This window comes from Chrysochloris asiatica, unplaced genomic scaffold (assembly GCF_000296735.1).
Source record: "Chrysochloris asiatica unplaced genomic scaffold, ChrAsi1.0 scaffold00020, whole genome shotgun sequence".
Taxonomy (NCBI): Eukaryota; Metazoa; Chordata; class Mammalia; order Afrosoricida; family Chrysochloridae; genus Chrysochloris; species Chrysochloris asiatica.
In genome coordinates this window covers 8,680,661-8,701,783 of record NW_006408538.1, presented here as the reverse complement: position 1 = coordinate 8,701,783, position 21,123 = coordinate 8,680,661, and the positions used below count along the sequence as shown (strand labels likewise).

General features: G+C 38.2%; 1 protein-coding gene across 1 annotated transcript in view; it reads left to right on the top strand.

Annotated features, from left to right (window-relative positions):
- The window catches only part of CTNNA3 (catenin (cadherin-associated protein), alpha 3), a 2,468,838-nt gene that overhangs the window by 2,352,123 nt on the left and 95,592 nt on the right, over nt 1-21,123 (top strand). Inside the window, exon 15 of the mRNA XM_006835815.1 lies at nt 9,242-9,347. Within this exon, the coding sequence (XP_006835878.1) occupies nt 9,242-9,347 (106 nt within the window). The remainder of the gene's footprint in view (nt 1-9,241; nt 9,348-21,123) is intronic.

The following is a 21,123-nucleotide window of genomic DNA, read 5'->3' as shown; positions in this document are numbered from 1 at the left end:
AGTAGAACCCTCCGTGGGTGGGGCTAGGGTACTCACTAGCTCAGGCACCCCTAAGGTGTGCAGATAGCAAGGGACCAATGAACAGATACCAAAAGAAAATAATGTCCACACTTTTATCTACATGATTCAGTCATGCGTCTGTTGCCGCTCCGCTCCTTCCTCCATGTGGTCTCACCCACGATGGCGGCTCCTAGAGCAACCGAGCGTCCCGGACTAGAAAGCAATAGATTTCTTGCTTCTGCCACAAATTCCCCAGCTGTGAGCCTTCAAACCTTCTAAACATTCCTTTATATGTGGTTCAGAGTTCTGGGACCATCCCCTGAGCCTACTTGGTCGGGTATTCTGTGTTGTTGCTGGCGGAGCTCCTTTATTGCATGTCCACCCGATCTGCCATCTTGCTTGTTCTCTCCAGCATATCATTTTTTTATTAACTGGCAGGCCCAGTTCTTCAGGGCTCAATCTGCCTTCCATGTGGAAAAATAGATTATTATTGTAAATACTGTTTGTTACAGATCTCTGGCCTCTGATTTATGTAAAATACTTTCCATCTCTACCTCTTCGTCCTCTGGGGATGCTTCTCTATAGGTTCCAAACTCCATGATTTAGGACACAATTTGCTGACAGCAGATCCTGAGAACCCATTATGAAAATGAAGGCAACCAATAACCTTTTAATGTATTTCTCAATTTAAAAGGCTTTCATTACATAGCACATTTCAGGCTGAAGATGTTACAAATTTGTCATCGTTTCAGTAATTGTAGCTTCCTCCAGATACAAATCTGATGCTTGGCATGATGTCGAATCATTTGTAAAATGTGTATTTTGTTTGGCACTCAGTAGGATGCTTGCCAGGTAATACATTTAATTAAGGACACAAGGAAGATAATAAGTGTGGTCTGTCTCAGAGTCTTATTGTCACTTTAAAGCTCTACATGTGTTTAAGATAGTGGCTTCCTAACAAGGCATATATTTAAAACTTTAGATAAGCTTCCTTTCATCAGCCAAGAGTTTTTTTATGTGGAAATATATTATGTTGAGGGGAATGATACTTCAGTACATTCCTCTTTGTTTAAACTGAAAGAGTTAGCTTCTTTCCTTAGAAACAACCTCTGTGCATTCTTTAAGACCTTGAAAATTGATACATTGCCTTTTGGGAGCTTAGATAGCTTCATTCAAATTGAACTTTCTCTGGAGATGCATAGAAATAATGAAATGTAATGCCTCTCTTGAACATAACTGTATACATAGCGTCCAGACCTGACTGATGTATAAAGTCGGTTTGATAAGAGCAAGTCAAATAAAGTATCACATTGATTAATGCTGATTTGGGGGAATTACAAAGCACCTCATGTCAGCAAATTCAAAGAGATATATTGTGATATAACAATTTTCTGAGGCCAGGCCAGGTTCTTATTGCATTAGGCATGCAATAAGCACACAGGAAAACTTGTTTATGATGCCTTTGATAAGCTCTAGGAAAAAGGTATGCTGAAAGGGCTTTCTTTTTTACACATATAGAACATGTGAATTTTGTTGTTCAGGTTGTAAGGCATAGAATTCTTTGATCATTTAGACTTTCAGATATCCATTGTCTTTTTCTCACTACGTAATGTTATTCTCCTAAGTTAACAAAGATTTGCATCTAATAATAAATACCTCGGAGTCCTGGTGTGGCGCTGAGGGTTAGTGTGCTGGACTGCAAAGTTGGTTTAAACCACAAGGTCAGTGGTTCAAGATCACCAGCCACTCCTTGGAAACCCCATCCAGGGTCGCCATGGGTCAGAACTGACTCTATGTCACTTAACAACAACAACAACAATAAATACCTCATCAGATTATTTATTAGACAATCTACCCTCAGGTAGATTCCTGGTGTGGTGCTGTAGGATAAGTGCTGGACTACAAGGTAAATTTAAACTGCAAGGTCAGCAGTTCAAACCCACTAGCCACTCCTTAGTACCCTATAGAGGATCACTATGAGGTGGAAACAACTCAACAGTGTTTAACAACAACAATCCACTCTCAAGACCAGTGCAAAATGTCATTAAAGTCATGGACAAATAGTGTTTTCATTCCCCTTCTAACTTCATGGTATACTGGCCTCTCAAAATCTCCCCTTTCCAGCTCAGAGACTCGACAGTGTGGCACTGGGTTGAGCTCCTTCATTACCCCCATAACCATCTCCTCTCCCTCCTTCCCATTGAAACTGCTTCGGTGAGGGATTCCTTCAGAGTGCATTCTCTTCTTTAGACTAAGGAAACCAATCAAATAATTAGAACTCTTGACAGTGGACAATGAATGTGATGGGCTGTTGTATGTTTCCAGTGCCTATCGTAATTCCCCTTATACTGGCCAGAGTGCTAAAGTTTACATAAGGAAATAACAATAGCTTTTATCCTTCCATCTTGATGAGATTACAAACCAGGCTCCCTTTCAGATACTCCTTCTGTAGAACCAAGGACAGAAGGAGGCAAATATTTCAAGCCAGATATGATGATTTTTCCCCCCAAACCATGGCTTAGCATAGATTTGACCCAAGCCTTCTCCTTAAAAGACAGTTAATTTGTTAACAGCTTTGTAAATCCTGTCTTTGGGTTGCTTCGTCTCATCACCTGCTTCGCTAATCTAGCTATTAATTGTATAAGCAAATGAATATCCTTTAAATACATTTATTTTTCAGAGTAAATTAACCAGGTTCTATTTCTTTAAATCTCATGTCATTACTGCGAAAGTGAGCTGACTAGTTAAGATCTTTTATTAAAGGATTTATACTGCCACATGCTGTATAGATTAGTTATTTAAAAGCAAGTATAATGAAGGGCAAGGCACTCTGGTAGCGTAGTGGTTACGAGTCGGGCTGCAAACCTCAAGTTCAGCAGTTTGAAACTACCAGCTGTTCCACGGGAGAAAGATGAGGCGTTCTGCTTCCGTAAAGATTTACAGCCTCGGAAACTCTGTGCAGGGTCGCTATGAGTCAGAACTGACTCCACGGGCACATAAAACCATCACCATAATGAAGGGCAGAATATACATGCCACATAGGAGGCAAAAAGTTGTCTTTAGTTGCAGAAAAAAGAAAACTCCCATGTATTTAGGTGCATTGGACCTACGCGGATGGTTAGAAATTGTTGTTGTTGTTAAGTGTTGTTGAGACTTTAGATTCATAACGACCCTGTATAGGAATTCAGAGGAGTAGCTGGTGGGTTTGAATTGATGACCTTGTTGTTCACAGTCCAGTGCTAATCCTACAATGCCACATCAGGAATTAAACAGAAGGAAATTGGAAAAGATGTGTCCTGCATGGGAAACACAAATACATCCTTTATATTTTCAGGAAACAATATACAAGGAAAAAATATTCTCTAATCCTGAAAGGAGGCTTTCTGCTCCCGTAAAGATTTACACCCTCAGAAAGCCTACAAAGCGTCACTACGCATTAGAATCAACTCCATGGCAGTGAATTGAGTTTTTTAAAGTGGCGATGTAGAATCAGCGTCTGGGACTGCGAACCATGAGGTCTGCAGTTCAAATTCACCAGCTGCTCCTCAGAAACTGTATACGGGGTCGGTGTAAGTGGGAATTTATGTGGCTACAGTACTTAAGAACAAGTGTTGTTAAGCCCAATTGGACACACCTATGTATAAAGATAAGGAGCTCTGGTAGCGTAGTGGTTACGAATCGGGCTGCGAACCTCAAGGTTAACAGTTCGAAATTACCAGCTGTTCCGCGGGAGAAAGATGAGGCTTTCTGCTCCCGTAAAGATTTACAGAACTCGGAAACCCTGTATAGGGTCACTGTGAGTCGGAACCGACTCCACGGTACATAACCACCACCACCATGTATAAAGATATTTCGTTACCCTTTTGGAACAATGCTGTCAAACCCAGAATCCATCCTCACTTGCAGAAATGCTACTTTTGTATTAAAAAGGACAACCGTTCAAGAAACAAATGGAAAGTGTTTCCAAAAATGTATTAAGTACCCTTCTCTATTTTTATGACTTTCCAAATTCTGAAAGAAATCCAACTTTCATTCCATTCTACTAAGAACTGAAAAAGATAACATGTTTGGATATTACCTTTTAAAAACAATCTTCTAAGTATTTTGTTAAAATTAGCTCAAGTAATCCTTGTTTATGGAGTCTTGTTATGGTGTTGTAGTGTAAGCAGTAGACTGCTAACATCAAGATCTGCAGTTTAAACCCACCAGCTACTCCTTGGTGGTTGGTGGTGTGCCGTGGAGTTGGTTCCGACTCAAAGTGACCCTGCATAAGGTTTCCAAGGCTGTAAATCTTTATGGGAGTGGAAAACCTCATCTTTCTCAGGTGGAACAGCTGATAGTTTTGAACTGCTGACCCTTTGGTTAGCAGCTGACTTGAAATGATTATGCTGTGAGGGCTCCTGCTCGTTATTCTAGAAAGAATGAAAAGTAAAAACAAACTAGTAGTCATTTCTGACTTGTGGCAGCCCTTTGTGTTTGCAGAGTAGATCTGTTCCATACAGTCTACATTGCTGTGACTTGTCAGAAGAAGATTCCCAGCTTTTCATCCATGGTGTCTCTAAATGGGGTTGAGCCACCAACCCTTCGGGTTAGTGGTCAAGCACTTGAACATTGGTACTTCCAGTGATCTTAGATCAGTTTTGAAAGGAGTGCAGCCGAAGTGCTCCTTAGAGGCCAAGATGGCCAAACTTCATCTCTTATACTTCAGACATATTGTCAGGTGGGACTAGTTGCTGGAGAAGGATATCATGTTTGGTAAGATGGAGGCTCTGGTAGCGTAGTGGTTACGAATTGGGCTGCGAACCTAAGGTCAGCGGTTCGAAACTACCAGCTGCTCTGCGGGAGAAAGATGAGGCTTTCTACTCCCGTAAAGATTTACACCCTCGGAAACCCTGTACAGGGTCGCTATGGGTCGGAACTGACTCGACGACACTTAACAACAACAAAGATGGAGGCTCAGAGAAAAAGAGGAAGACTCCCAATGAGAGGGATTGGCCAGGTGGCAGCATTGATGGACTCAAGTGTGGCAACAGTAGTGAGGTTGGCCCAGGATTGGACATTGTTTCATTCTACTGTGCATAAGGTCGCTGTGAGTCATTGCTGACTCGATGGCACCTGACAACAACAACAAGGAAGAATAAATGTGTGGACTTCTTATAGGTCTTCCCAGGGCTCAAAGATTTTGGACCTCTCAGTCTTTTTGTATGGAACAATGTCTCCCTTTCTCTCACACCCAAACTATGAGGTTTAATAGGTGGCAGAACTGAAGAGGTAAACAGCATCAAATGTCTGAGAAGAATCCTGGAGGCACCCTGTTCACCACTGTGCACTCCCAGCTGGAGTTTCCTTTGAGTGATTCAATCTTGTCTATGGATTGGCAAATATGCAGCAGATGATTTTACAAGTTGTTGTTGTTAAGTGTGATTGACTCCGTTTCGATCATAGCAACCCTGGATAGGGTTTCCAAGAAGTGACTTGTGGTTTTGAATGGCCAAACTTGTGGTTAACAATCCTTGCTTATCCTAGAGCAACACAAACACACTCCATTTTTTGTCTTCAAAATGAAGCTGGAGTATTTGAAATGGGACAGAGGTTGAAACATTTCAACACTTCTTCCAAATTGTCCCTGGGCCTAATTAATTTTGTGGGGAAGAAAAATGTTAACATTTCAGTAATGTGATCAGATTTTTCAATTTTAGAATAAATGGATTCATTCAGGGCAGGGTTATGATACCTTCTCTCTGAAGCTGGAATGACTATTGCAAAGCCAATTAAGAGAAGAATGGAGTGTACACTTTAGTGTTAATGGCTCGACGTCATACAATTCTTAGGTCGGGACTTTGTATGTTTTAATTAATTGTGGAAGAGAGCACATGATGGCAACAAAATGAATTAGCTGAATGACTATCAACAGGATTTTTTTTTCAAATCATTAAAAATAACACTACTGATTAAAATGCACAATTGGATATTTTAAAAAATAACCTCATGTTCCTTTTTGCAATCAAGAAAATGTCTGTATATTATCTGTATCCTTACTGATGAAGGACATCTTTAGCCGCTCCCCTTTCCCCTTTTGTCTCTAGATCAGTGGGTGTCTATGGAATATGGCCAAGCTCAGCCTCTGTCTTCATTGCTGCATTTCCTCTACTTCCACTCACAAGTAAACCAGGATGGTCACCAGTGAATTTACAAGCCTGTGCTGTGTTCCCTTTGAGTTTTAGTCTTGGAAGGTGGTTTACTCTGATAAGGTGACTTTTCTTGCCTTGATGGCTCTAAGGCAAACAGCTTGCTTGATCTTTTAACAGCCAAACAGTCTGCTTTGTTGTTGTTTTTTCCCATCTTTTCTTTCTTTCAAGAAATATCTTCTGTCTCCTAGTCACTCCGGGTTGGTCTGTTTGTCCTTTCATGTGGAAATGTCCCACCTTATAAGGTGCTAGGTGGTGCTCAGGATTCCACCTAAGACCCCATATTCCACAAAGGCTTAACAAGAAGCCTATTTTCCTGGGTGAATTCTTGTACCCCCTTTACCTATTCCTATCAGTTATAGACTGAAGATACGCTTAAAAGTTTCCTATACTCATATTCCCCAATATCCCTTTCTGCCCACTGTCTATTTTTAAAACAATAGGCAGGGGAAGCCAAAATCCACAAGACAGTTAAATACCTTACCATTATTTCCCCTCCTTTACCCACATAGACGAAGTATCAATCCCTGTATCACAGAGCCCTATTGTTCCAAGGTTGAGCATACATCAATATTGACCTCTGTCCCAAACAGCCCATGCCTACCTCCCTAAATCTTCTACTATCTTCCCCATCACCCCCCTCCTTTTCCCTTCGTGTGTATTGCCTTTCCCATCATTGTATATTGCCCTCCCCATCAGCTGAGTTACCATGTGTCTATTCCCTACCATGTGCCTTATTGTCCCCTCCTTCCCGCCCTTGGTAACCATCAAAGAATTTTTCTTTTGGTATGGCAATATTTTTGAAGCTTTTATAATAATGGTCTTACACAGTATTTGTCCTTTTGTAACTAATTTCATTCAGCATAATGTCCTTAAGGTTCATCCATGTTATAAGGTGTTTTGCAGCTTTATCATTGTTATTCAAGGTAGTATTGCTGTTTACTGCCATTGAGTCAGCTCCGACCCATAGCGACCCTGTATAGGGTTTCCAAGGAGCAGCTGGTGAGCTTGAACGGCCAAACTTGCAGTTTAAACAGCTTTGCAGTCTGATGCATTAACACACAGCACCATACAAAGTAGTATAGTATTCCATTATATCTATTTACCAAAGTTTGTGTGTCTCTTCTTTCACTGATATGCACTGAGGGTGTCTCCAACTTTTTGTTATTGTGAATAGTGCTGTGATGAACATTGGTGTGCATATATACCTACTTGTTTTCTGGCTCGTATTTCTTTAGGAAATGCTGCATTATAAGGTATTTCTATTTCCAAATTTCTAAGGAAGCACCATACCATTTTCCAGAGTGGATGACGTATTTTACGTTCCCACCAGCAATGTGGGAGAGTCCTAGTCTCTCCACACCATCACCAGCATTTGTTGTTCTCTGTTTTGTTTTGTTTTGTTGAAACTCACTGTTATTGCTGGTGTGAAATGATATCTCATTGTTGATTTGATTTGTATCTCTCTAATGACTTCAAGCTCACCAGCTGCTCCTATGAAACCCTATACTGGGTTGCTATGGGTCGGAATAGACTCAATGGCACTTAACAACAACAACAATGACTAAACAGTATGAACATTTCTTCCTATGTTTGTTAACTACCTGAATGTCTTCCTTGGTGAAGCATCTGTTCCTGTCCTGTGACCATTTTTTAATTGGGTTATTTGTCTTTCTTTTAGAGGTGATGTAGTTTCCCATAGATTATAGAGATTAGTCCCTTGTCTGATATATCAATGCAAAAAAATATTTTCTCAGTCTGTGGGCTTCCTTTTTACTCTTTTGCTTAAATCTTTTGATGCATGTAAGTTTCTAATTTTTAGTATGTCCCAGTCATCTATTTTGTCATCTATCGTTTGTGCAGCTTTTCAGTGGTTGATAGTCTATATATGCCTTGTATTGTTGTTGTTGTTATGTGCCGTCGAGTTGGTTCTGACCCATAACGACCCTGCATAGGGTTTCTGAGGAGCAGCTGGTGAGCTCAAACCACCGACCTTGCAGTTCAAACAGCTTTGCAGTCTGGCACATTAACCCACAGTGTCACACCAGGACTCCTTGTATTAGAGCCCTAAAAACTTTCCCTATTTTTTAAATGATGGTTCTTATAGTCTAGTATTTACATTTAGGTCTTTAATCTATGTGGAGTTAGTTTTTGTATGTTGTGTGAGGTATAGGGCTTGTTTCATTCTTTTGCATATTGATTTCCAGTTTTGCCAATACCACTTGCTGAAGACACTATCTCTTCTCCATTTAATATTTTTTGGAACTTTTTCAAAGATCAGTTGACTATACATGACAAACTACCTTCTGGGTTTTCAATTCTGTTCCATTGATCTATATATCTTTCATTGTACCAGTACCAGGCTGCTCTGACCACTGTGGCCGTTTAGTAAATTTTGTAATCAGGGAGTGAGAGGCCTTCAATTTTGTTCTTCTTAAGCAGTGCTTTGCTTATCCTAGGCCTCTTTCCCTTTCATATAAAGTTTGTGATAGTTTTTTCTTTAAAGAATGTTGTTGAAATCTGGACCAGGATTGTATTATATCTGTTGATTGCTTTGGGTGGTATTGACACTTTCACGCTTTTGAGTCTTCCTTTCTATGAGCATGGTATATTCTTCTATTTTGTCTTTTAATTTCTCACAGTAGTGTTTTGTAGTTTTCTTTGTATAGGCCTTTTGTTTTTTCTGGCTACACCTGTATTTTTTTCAATTAGTACTGTGTTTGTGGTAGTGGTCATTTGCAGTGCAGTAGGACCTTACTCATTGCAATTCTATATAGGGTTTCTGAGGCTGTTAATCTTTATGAGAACAGACGCCTCATCTTTCACAGGTGTAGAGGCTAGTTGTTTCAAACTGCTGACTTTGCACTTAGCAGTCCAACACATAATCGACTATGCTAGCAGAGCTCCTTACTTAATGCTATAGGATGGTGGATTTTAATTAGTACTTGTCTAAGATGAAAGCATGCAAAACCACTGGGGAGTACCTTGGGTTTAAAATCTTAGCATAGCTCAACAAGAACTTCTGTAACTAACATATATTCTTTTATTTTCAGGGGCAAAGGGCCACTAAAGCATACAACTGATGTGATCTATGCAGCTAAAATGATATCAGAATCAGGATCAAGAATGGATGTCCTTGCTCGGCAGATTGCTGACCAGGTAAGTCCTTAATAATGGACATGGTGAAAGTGTCTCAAAGTGGGAATAGTTCATGCTAACTGTTTTCTAATTCTAACACTGATTAGAACAAAATGGACTTTTTTTTTTTTTTCTTTCTACTAGATCAGTTTTCCCAAAATTTTAATTGGATTCTTTAAAAAAAAAAAAGAAAAAGAAAAATTGTGCATACTTAATACCCAAGTGGACTCCCAGTATGGCACTGTAGTGTCAGCACTGGACTGTGAATCCCAGGGTCAGCAGTTCAAACCTACCAACTTCTCCTCAGAAATTTAATACTGAGTTTCTGTATGTCAGAACTGACACAGTGGTTAAGAACTACAACAGTACACACATGGTGAAAAATTAATTCTAAGGAATAATTATCTCAATTAATTTGGGGAATTATTAAATAAATGGCTGTGAACTTCAAATATATTCAAGTTATCTTTATTGGTTTTAATAGCCAAATGCTTTTTCTTTTTTATTCCCTGGGTATCATAGATGTTTAAATTTTGCTATTTGAAAATTTCCAGTTTTCAAAAATTCATGTTAAGTGCTATATCATATATAAATATACATTTGAGCAATCTTTGTAAAATTTCAGGATAAACAGTAATTAGTAAAATACTGAAGAGAGTATGTATGAAATGTTGGCAGTATACATTCCTCATAGAGATGGGCAGTTAATGTTTCTAAACATTTTGGTTTTCTTTCCTTAAATTTCTCATAAATTTATTCCAACTTTCTAAGCAGTATCTGCATTACTAATGCAATCTTATGCCTAATTTCAATGGAAAAATCTTTCCTTTCCATTCATTGATGTATTTGGGAGTTAAATTAATTTTTTCAGAGTGGGGTATTATATTATGTTACAGTTTTAATATTCAAATTTGTAACACTAATTTATCTCTCTGGGGTCGGGGGGAAGACAAAAAAAATTCTTACTTAGTTTGTACTGTGCCGTTGTCTCTGTTCCAACACATAGCAACTCTGTGTACAACATAACAAAACACTGCCCAGGCCTGAGGCATTCTCACAATTGTGCTGGTACCTTTAAGCCCAATGGTGCTGTCACCGTGTGACTAAATATTGTTGCAGGAGTCTTCCTTGTTCTCGCTGGTACTCCAGTTTTCCAAGCACAGTGTCCTTCTGTAGGAACTAGTCCATCCCGATATTACATCCAAAGCCTGAGAGAAGAAGGCTCACAATCTTGCTTCTAAGGAGCATTCTGACTGCTCTTCTTCTAAGAAAGATGTGTTTCTTCATCTGGCAGTCCATGGCACTTGGAATAGTCTTTGCCTACACCATAATTCCAGCCTGCAAGTCATAGCACTGAAAAGACTCTATGGGCAGAATGAAGAAGCAATTCAGTGACACTTAACTGCATAGATACACACACACATATATTTATCTCTTGTTGTTGTTAAGTGTCATCAAGTCGATTCTGATCCATAGCTACCTTGTATAGGGTTTCCAAGGAGCATCTGGTGAGCGTGGAACTTGAATCACTGATCCTGTGGATCAGACTAACTTTGCAGTCCAATATATATACATACACACACATATATATACACACACACACATATATATGTATGTACACATATATATGTTTGTGTGTATATATACATACATATATATGTGTATATGCACACATCGATAGATAGATAGATAGATAGATAGATAGATAGATAGATGATAGATAGATAGATAGATAGATAGATAGATAGATAGATAGATAGATAGGTAATGTTGTTGTTAAGTGTCATTGAGTAGGTTCCAACCCATAGTGAGCCTGTATAGGGTTTCCAAGGAGTGGCTGGTGATTTGAACCGCCGACCCTGAGGTTCAGACGGCTTTGCAGTCCAGTGCATTAACCCACAGTGCCACAGTATAAATGTTGCTGTTGGGTGCACTCAGTGAGTAGACTCACAGTGTTCCCACATGATGGAGAAGAGCTGCTCCATACATATAGTGTTTTCTGATTAGAAGTCAAGCATGGCACCACCAGGGCTCCACCTATAAATACAAATATTTTTCAGTATTTTGCTACTTTTAAGATGATTAAAGCATTATAAATCTCTTAAACTTGCTTTTAAATATTTTCAGCTAAAAGTAAAATAACTTTAAATCAGCAAAAGTCAGCTAGTCTGATGAAGTCAATGACTGGATCCCCAATTTGCCTGTTTTTCCTGTATTTTACAATCTTACTACATTCACTTTATCAGGGAGACCAAATGTTAATGAAACTTGTGAAACCAAGACATTAAACAGCTTTACATAAATTAGGTGACAACTCAAACCCACCAGTTGCTCCTTGAGGGCAAGTTGAGGCTACTGCTCTCCTAAAGACTTACAAACTTTTCCTAGAAACCCTATACAGGGTCACTATGAATTGACTCAATGCCGGTGGTGTGGGGGTAGGATTAGGGAAGTCATTGTTTTAGGAAGCCTGTAGATACAGTGTATTGTTAGGCTGCTAACTGCAAGGTTGGAACTTCAAACCCATCAGTTTGGGCTAAAGATACGGCTGTCTGATTCCATAAAAGTCAGAAACCCTACGAAGCAGTTTTATTCTAGCCTATCTCTGTGAGTTGGAATCAACTAGACGATTGTTGTTAAGCGCAGTTGAGTGGATTCTGACACATAACAATGCTGTATACAGTTTCTGAACAGCTGTCCTGTGGTTTGAAGTCCAATTCTGATCCCACAGAGCCACACCCGGAGTCCAGTGGATAGAAATTATTTTTTTAATGTTGAATTGCTTTCTATTATTATGTTCCCATTTATTTTAGAATACAAAATTCTGAAAACTCAAGTGTGCTACTTTGGAGGTGTTTTCTTTTACTGATACTCTCTGTTAGTTGGAGCAGCTCACCTTGAAGTGAGTGATTCACAACATGTTGTAGTTGTAAGTGCTGTCCTGTCGGTTCCAGCTCACAGTGAGCCTGCATTGATTTCTGAGGAGTGGCTAGTACGTTTGAATTGCCGACTTCATGGTTAGCAGTCCAGTCCTTACTCTATAGCACTACACCAAGGAATCCTTTTATAACATGGCTTTACTAGATACAGGACTGAAACAATACTTTAGGTTTCTCCCATACGACTTGGATAATGCTAAGAACAGTAACATAATTTTTAGTAAAGCTTTGTTATAAAATTATGTCATTGTTTTTAGCATTATCCAGGTTGTATGGGAGAAACCTAAAGTATTGTTGACAGTTCTACACAGCTTTCAGATTTTAACAGAGCTTAAATATACACTTACTGAATAATGATTATAGATGATATTCTTTGGCCTTTTTCATTTCATATAGTTGAGTTCTGTCAAATGAATTACTATTGTCAACAAACAGAATATTGGTAAGTCAAAATTTCGAATAAAGAAATTGCCTCATTCATTGTATTGACTATCTGGGGAGATTGTCTCTGACTGTGCTTCTGATACAGTGTGATAGATTAACATAAACATTTTAGATTAGAAATAACATGTGAAAATATCTATGGAATAAAATCAATTACAAAGGAAGGCTATTTTGCTAGTGGTCGTGATTTGGGTTAGGCAATGGGCTGCTAACCTGCTGCCTTCAAACCCATCAGCCACTCTGGGAGGAAGATAATACTGTCTGCTCGGTCAAAAACTATCATTTCAGAAACTCTAGCTATGAGTCTGAATCTCTTCAGTGGCAATGCATTTGGTTTGTTTTAATTTTGATTTTTTATTGTTGTTGGTAAGTACCACTGCTGGTTCTGATTCATAGAAACCTTGCATAGCATTCTGAGGCTTTAAATCTTTGTGAGAGCATAAAGCCTCATCTTTCTCCCTCAGGGCTGTTCATGGGCTCAAACTGAATTCTTGTGGTTCACAGTCCAATGATTATTGTCTCGAGCTGTAGTGCTCCCCTGATTTTGTATACATATTATAAAAACCTCTGCTGGCATATTGGTTGTCTTTTATTTTGTATATCTGTTAGAGCACCTCTTTTTGGAACCAGCATAATTATGTATCTCTTCTAGTCTGTTGGCCAGGTTGTTGTCTTCAAAATTTCTTTGGCTAGATGAGTGCTTCAGTGTTGTATCTTTTTCCTGAGACATCTATAGTGATATTCCATCAATTCCTAGAGCCAAGATTTTACACATTTCTACATTGCAGTTTGCATTTTTTTTCTTCTATACCATGAATTCTTGATTATATACTACCTTCTTAAATGGTTCAATAGACACTGACTCTATATTCCTCCCTTCTTTTGATGCTTCCTGTATCATTCAATATTCTGCCATAGAATCTTTCAGTACCACAAATTGGAGGCTAGAATTTTTCCTTAATTCCTTCAGTTTGAGAAATGCTGAGGATGGTCTTCCCTTTTGATTTTATAACTCGCAGTCTTTGCAGATGTAATTATAATACTTTATCGTCTTGAGCAACCTTTCAAAATCTTCTGTTCAGTTCTCTTACATCATCATTTCAGATGTCGTTGACTTGATTCCTGTGTATTCAACCTTGTGGGGTTCATGTATCTATTATAAATAATGTTGCTGAGGAAACGTATTTGTAATGAATAGTCAGTGGTCTTGCATACTTCTGTCATTTCATCTCTGGCATTGTTTCTATCAGCAAGGTCATCTTTTACAATCTCTGATACAGCATCTGTTTCTAACTTTTGCATTTCAATAACCAGTAATTATCAATGCATCTAGATTAAATGTTTTATCAATTTCTGATAGCAGAAATTGGTAAAAAAAAAAAAAAAGTCAATTTATTTATCTTTGTCATTGCTGTATAAAGTTAAACAATAGTCATATTAACTATTGCACTTCAAGACAGATATTGAAATGCTCATTTACACAATGAGTCATTCTTCAATTTGTCGTTCCAGGCATAGTAGACCATATAATTGTCTGTATCAAATGGCCAGTACCAGCCTATTTCAGCTCACTAGTCCTCAGGATATTGATCTTCAATTATTTTTTGTTTTTTAATTTTTAACAGCTCCCAATATTTCTGGATTCATACCTCATACACTCTACATTCCTGTTACTGACGGACATTTGTAGCTGTTTCTTCTTGATTTCAGTAGTGCGAGATCAGCAAATGACGTTCCCAAAACTTTACTCCATCCACATCATTAAGACCAGTTGTATTTGATAATGCAGCTCTTTCCCAGTTTTATTTTAAACAACTTCCAATTTGAGGGCCTTACCTTCTAACACAACATGAAGGTTCCACTGGTACACACAAGGTTTACTCTGGCCTTTCTTTCTTTTTCTTTTTTTTTCATCAATGAATGTAACTAAATGAGTTTTCATTGTTAAGTACTTGATGTCAATTCAAGAAACAAATGACATTTAAAAACTGAAATAAGGGAAGATTCACAAGAACACTCAAACTTGCATATAGTACCCATTTGACCTAGCTTCAATGATTTGGTGGTCAGAACTCAACTAGAGGAAGATTAAAAAAAAAAAAAAAAAAAAAAACTTTTTGATAAAGGAAACAAGTTTAAATTGCTAAAATTTGATGAACTTGACCTATACTTATGGATGTAGTAGCTCAAAATACCAACTGTTAGGGAAGGAGTCTTCAAATCAAGTATCAATCCTATCTCCTCTGCATACAGGGTAGATAGAGGTGGGCAAGTTAGACATTGGTTACCTAAAGTGGGAGGGTGATAAAGGCATGAAGTGACTGGCTTACAAGTTTTCAAGAGGGAGTTTAGTTTAAGAGTGTTCAAAGGAAGATAGAGTCCCCACTGAATAGTTTTTTTCTTGTGTAGATGGGTCTGGTAAAAAAGTTAGGGATAAGATTCTTATGATTCAGTAGTGAGTAATTGTTATCATGAATAATTGTGACTGTCACAACAATAAAGGTAAAAGTGCTGTAATAAAAAGAATACAGTAGTTAATCTAACAGTCCAGAACAGATGACCCTAGGACCATCAAGGGAGAAGAGCATGAGCAGAATGTGGGACCCTATCCAGAGAAGCAGTGACACCAGAGATGGAGACGGAGATGAGGACTAGAAAAGGAAGCAGAGATGAGGACATGGAGAGAGAGAGCAACTGAGTACACTAGACTCATGGAAAGAAAAGACTGGGTGTTGGCAGCCAGCAAGCAGGCCTGCAGGATGTGCCCTTTGGTTGCTTAAATTACCATATATTTCTGAGTGTTTTTGTGTACATCCCCCCCAAACAACAACAACAACAAAAACAAAACACAGAGGGAATAGAAGCAAATACTGTTGAATGATGATGCATGGAGGAAATTATAATCATTGCAGTGAAACAGTGGTGTAAAACCAATGTTCTCCCATGTGAACTATCACTCAATTCACAATAAAAACTTAAAAATAAATAAATAAATAAATGAAATAAGAAGTTACAATATTTTTAGTTTTGCTCATAAGGAGTCATACAATAGACTCAATTATGAGCAAAACTAAAAATATTCTGGAAAGCAACTTCTTATATATCCACTATGTCTTTGTAGTTTACATCTGAAGCAAAAAAAAAAAAAAAAAATGCTCCATGCATCTTGTGACAATGTGTGTATTTTGGTGCCAGTATGAATCTGTCATGTATTCTGAACATAGATGTGGATACCTAAATATATTCTCAAGATTAATGTGCTACATACAAATAAATGCATCACATCAGATTCTCAGAATGCAAATAAGACTCAAGAGAGGTTAAAATATATGATCTATTTGCATATTTGAAATAAGAGTCTGCTGTTTGAGGACAATTTTACTATTTTCCCCTTGATTAGAAAACAAGTTATGAGCAAAGAATAAATGGATTAAAAGATTGAGGGAGGGTTTTGTTTTGATACACTTGTGTATGTTGATAGAGTCAAAGAAAGGAAATGAAGACATTAAGTAAATACAGAAAGCAATGGAGTCATTGATAATTTAGGATCCTCAGGAAAGTTCTAAATGAAGCAGATTCTAGATTGGAAGACAGATATAGAAATGAGCCACGTGGGAAAAGAAAGTTCATGAACACAGTTAGCTTTTACAGTCTAGAAATGTTTAATCTAGAAATTCACAATGACACTTAAATATTTTTCATCAATAAATTTTGTCAGCACTGTGGAATTTAAACTGCTGTCTGTACTGCTAAAAGTCATTTTAAATGTGGCTTAAATTAAGTTTATACTCTAATAGATGAAAACAGCTAATAATATAGACTAAAAATATATAAAGTGTTTACTTTCATAACTTCTCAAAATTCAAAGCAATAGGTAGCACAGGTCTTCACTTTTGCTCTCATTACTAAACTGTGTCCTCCTTATTGGTACTAAGCACCTTACTGGAAGCATAAAAACAGATTTAAAGTGAACAAACCACTTAGGCAGACATACCATCTGTTTGCCTGTGATGACTGTCCCAGCAGTTATAAAATTTAGATGAAAAGAAAAACCTCCATGCATTAAAAAGCTAACCAGATGTCTTGATCATCTCCTGTCTCAAAAAAAAGGAGGTGGGGAGTAACAAAATCGTGTTATGATATTCAACTGCCCAAACTGCCTAGGAGTAATCCTTTAAGAGTTATTTCTATTTAAATCTGTTAAGTCCATCATTTTTCTTTAATATATAGCACTTGAGAAAAAATATAATAGGGGATGAAAACATTATTTACTTTTAATAAAGAGGATTTGACAAATTAGTAAAGCCTTTTTAATGTAGCAATGATTCATTATAGACAGCCAAGACTGACTTAGGAAAGCTTTTCAGGTATCAATGGGATAGAAGAGTCTCACAGATTTTATAGGACGGGCATTTAACTAGTGGTATGTTTTTCCATTTCAGTTAAAACTGCCACAGTTAGGTATAATCAAGATTCACGTCTATTTTGGAAAAGAAAGATAAATCTGGGTGAGGTAAATTTTGTTTAAAAGTTTAACTTTTCATTTTGTACTTAATCCAATTGCTCTTTTCTTAACAAAAGTCTTAATTGCTTTAGTATAACCTTAAGAAAGAACACAATGCTGTGCTAAACCTAGCATAACTGCACCATTGATTATTGATGAAGAATCTAACCATTAGTTGCAAGTTCAGTTTTGCCAGAGCTATGTTTAGCGTAGTGGTTATGAATAGAGCTGCGAATCGTAAGGTCAGCAGTTCGAAACTACCAGCCATTCCGCAGGAGAAAGATGAGGCTTTCTGCTCCTGTAAAGATTTACAGCCTCGGAAACCCTGTACAGCGTCGCTATGGGTCAGAACCAACTCGAAGGCACTTCACAACAACAACAATGTACACAGAATCCTGTGAGTGTCAGAATTCAACGGACTGCCTTGTTTTTTCAAGACTCGTAGATTTTCTGCCTTTGACAGGGTGCAATCTTACCATTTTTCTATCACATCAAGACCTTGTACCTGCTCCCATGCCACTCCTCAGAAACCCTAAACCAAGTAGCTGTGAGTCAAGCCGACTTGACAGCACTTAATAACACCATCATTCTTTAAGGGTTGCAAGGATTGCTCAATGAGAATTTTCTTGTGAAACCTTTGGCCATCTACCCTGCTGCCCTACTGCTGCCCTTTCAGACTTCTTTTTATTTCCTAAACTCATAGAACATGTAAAGGAACATGATTTGAGTTCAACTAGGATTCCACAGAAGTCCTGATGTGGCACTGTGGGTTAATGCACCAGACTGCAAAACCGTTTGAACTGCAAGGTTGGCAGTTCAAGCTCACCAGCTGCTCCTTGGAAACCCTATGCAGGGTCACTATGGGTCAGAATTGACTTGACAGCACTTAACAACGACAAGAACAACAAAGGATTCCAAAACTACCCGTTTGGTGTTATGTAAATATAAAGTGCAGCATTGTTTGTGGAAGGATTAGACGAAAATACTGACTTCAAAAGTGTCTAGGCCTAGATGAAGGAGATATCTAGAAACATGATTTCTACAGTTTGATAATTAGTGCTTATGAGTCTGGCTGGTTACCTCATGGTCAGCAGTTCAAACCGACCAGTAGTTCTGCAAGAGAAAGATGAGGCTTTCTGTTCCTGTAAAGATTTTCAGCCTCAGAAACCCTATACAGAGTCGCTGTGAGTCAGAACTGAATCCACAGCATATTACCACCACCACCTAAGGTTTCTATAACTTGTAGCAACACCTCCTGACTTAACCTTGTATTATTGGAAAACACTTGACTTTTCCTTCTGTGACAGGTTTTCACCTTACACAGATTTTGACTCTTGGCAATTTCATTACAGTTTTGCTAATCTTAAAGAAACAAATTAATTCTAACTCAACTGATAAGAAACAAATTTACTAACCAGAGGGACAAGTTATTCCTTATGCAGCAGCAGGATTGAAGCAAGACTTATTAATAGCCTGCAATATGCAGATGACATAACCTTACTTGATAAAAGTAAAGCACTACATGAAATACTAATGAAGCTCAACTACTTCACCACAAAGAAGACCAAACAAACAAACAAAAAAAACCCCCCAAAGTATCATAATGAATGAATTATGAGGTTGCCAAGGATCCCATTTTAGTTGAGCAACCAATGAGTGTCCATGAAAACAGCAATCAGAAAATCAAATTACATATTGCCTTGGTCAAATTTGCTACTAAAGACCTTTTTGAAATCTTGCAAAGCTAAGATGTCATTTTGATTACCAAGATGCAGCTGGCCCAAGCTATCACATTTCAATCACCTCATATGTGTGCATATGATCGACTGAAGAACTGACCTATCTGAATTACAGTGTTGGCAAAGAATATTGAATATACATGCCATGGATTCCTAGAAGAATGAGTAACTGTCTTGGAAGAAGTACAACTAGAATTCTTAGAAGTGGGGATTGTGAGACTTCATATTGACTACTGTGGACAAGTCATCAATAGGGACCAATTCCTGGAACAGGACATCATCCTTGGTAAAGTAGAGGGTCAGCTAAAGATAAGCTCTTCATTGTAGTGGATTGATACAGTGACTGCAACAACTGATTTTTGTATGTTGATCTTATACCCTGCCACTTTGCTGAATCTTCCAGTGAGGTCCAGTAGCTTTTTTTTACTGAGTCTTTGTGGTTTGAATATTGATTGTTTTTTTGATACTGTAACTCTATGTATTACTTCCATCTTCTTTTGATGCTTCCTGGGTAGTTTAATATTTTGTCCATAGAATGTTTCTTACAACTAGAGGTTTCCTTTTTTTTTCCAGTTCTTTCAGCTTAAGAAATGCTGACTGTGTTCTTCCTTTTGGTTTTCTAATTCCAGGTTGTTTCATTTTATTATAATACTTTGTCTTCTCAAACTACCTTTTGAAACCTTCTATTCAGCAATTTAATGTCATCATGTTTTCCTTTTATTTTAGCTTCCTTAGGTTTTAGAGTAAGATTCAGTCTCTTCTGACACTAATTTTGGCCTTTTCTTTCTTTCTTGTCTTCTCGATGACTTTTGCTCTATTTATACATTATGTCCTGATGTAATTTCACAAAGCCTCTGGTCTTTGGATATTATCACCTAATGCATCAAAGATGAGGCTTTCTACTCCCGTAAAGATTTACACCCTCGGAAACCCTATACAGGGTCACTATGGGTCGGAACCGACTCGATGGCACATAACAACAACAACAATGCATCAATTATATTTTTAGATAGTCTCATACTTCAGGTGGGACATACTAAAGAGTCTTTATATGGTGCGGTAGGATAAACATTGGTCTTCTAACTGCAAGGTTGGTGATTCAAAAATATCGAGCATTCCTCAGAAACATTATACATGATCTCTATTAGTCTGAACCAATTTTACAGCACTTAAAAACATATCCAAGACTTCTGGTTTGGGGGCAGGAGAAGCAGAGACAGATAGGAGAGGTTTTTTGGTGGAGGTATGGAAAAACCAGAGAAAGCATTTTTCCAGGGCATCTCAATAGTTTGGATCTAATATAAGGTGCGGGACATCAGTTTCCCACACCCACTGGTGGAGAAATCTGACTGTGGAAGGAAAGTATGGCAATTTCTGAATCGATTGGGATGCTCCCTGTGGACCCCTGAGACTGGGCTAAGATCAGAGGGTGGGGCCACAGCCAGGCTGATACAGTGATACAGCACTAAAAACCATGGACCCGCATCTGAAAAAAGTGTGACAGATTTTACAATTTTCTTTTATTCTCTGACCTGTCATTATATCACTTCCCAACCTGAACACCTTCAGGCAAGTGGGAGCACACCCTCAAAAGGGTCCAGCATTGCACCCACAGTTTTCCCACGGAAAAGGGAGGAGGTCCCTGGGAACCCCATGGGTACCAAAGGCTGATTGATCCCTTAGCTGCTTCTTATGACATCTGACTCTGGTGCTCAGCCCTAAAACTGATCTTGGCAAGACCCTTTATTCCTGGCTTACCTAGCAAGAAACAGCAGATCTGGTCATACAGTCAAACCATATGTGCACCTTGTAAAACCACAACATAAAAGGCAAGAGCCAACATCAACTACTATACAAAAGGATGAAGCTATTTTGAGAATTATGCTGTGCATACGCGGATACCTAACTGACCTTCAGAGATAAAAGTAGTTGACAGTCTTTCTTCCATTCATTTCTCAATATCTATCTGTGACTACTGGAGAGGCCTGAGAGAGGGGACAGCCCCACCCACTGCTGGAGGTTTCTACAAGACATGCACACTGACCTGTGCAGCAAAGTCTACTGGACAGTTAGCTATGGTTTTATTTTTATATTTGAGTGGTGTTTTTTGTCTCTGCTTTTACATTGTTTCTGTTTGGTCCTTTTGGTCTCATTTTTTTTTTTTTTTTTTT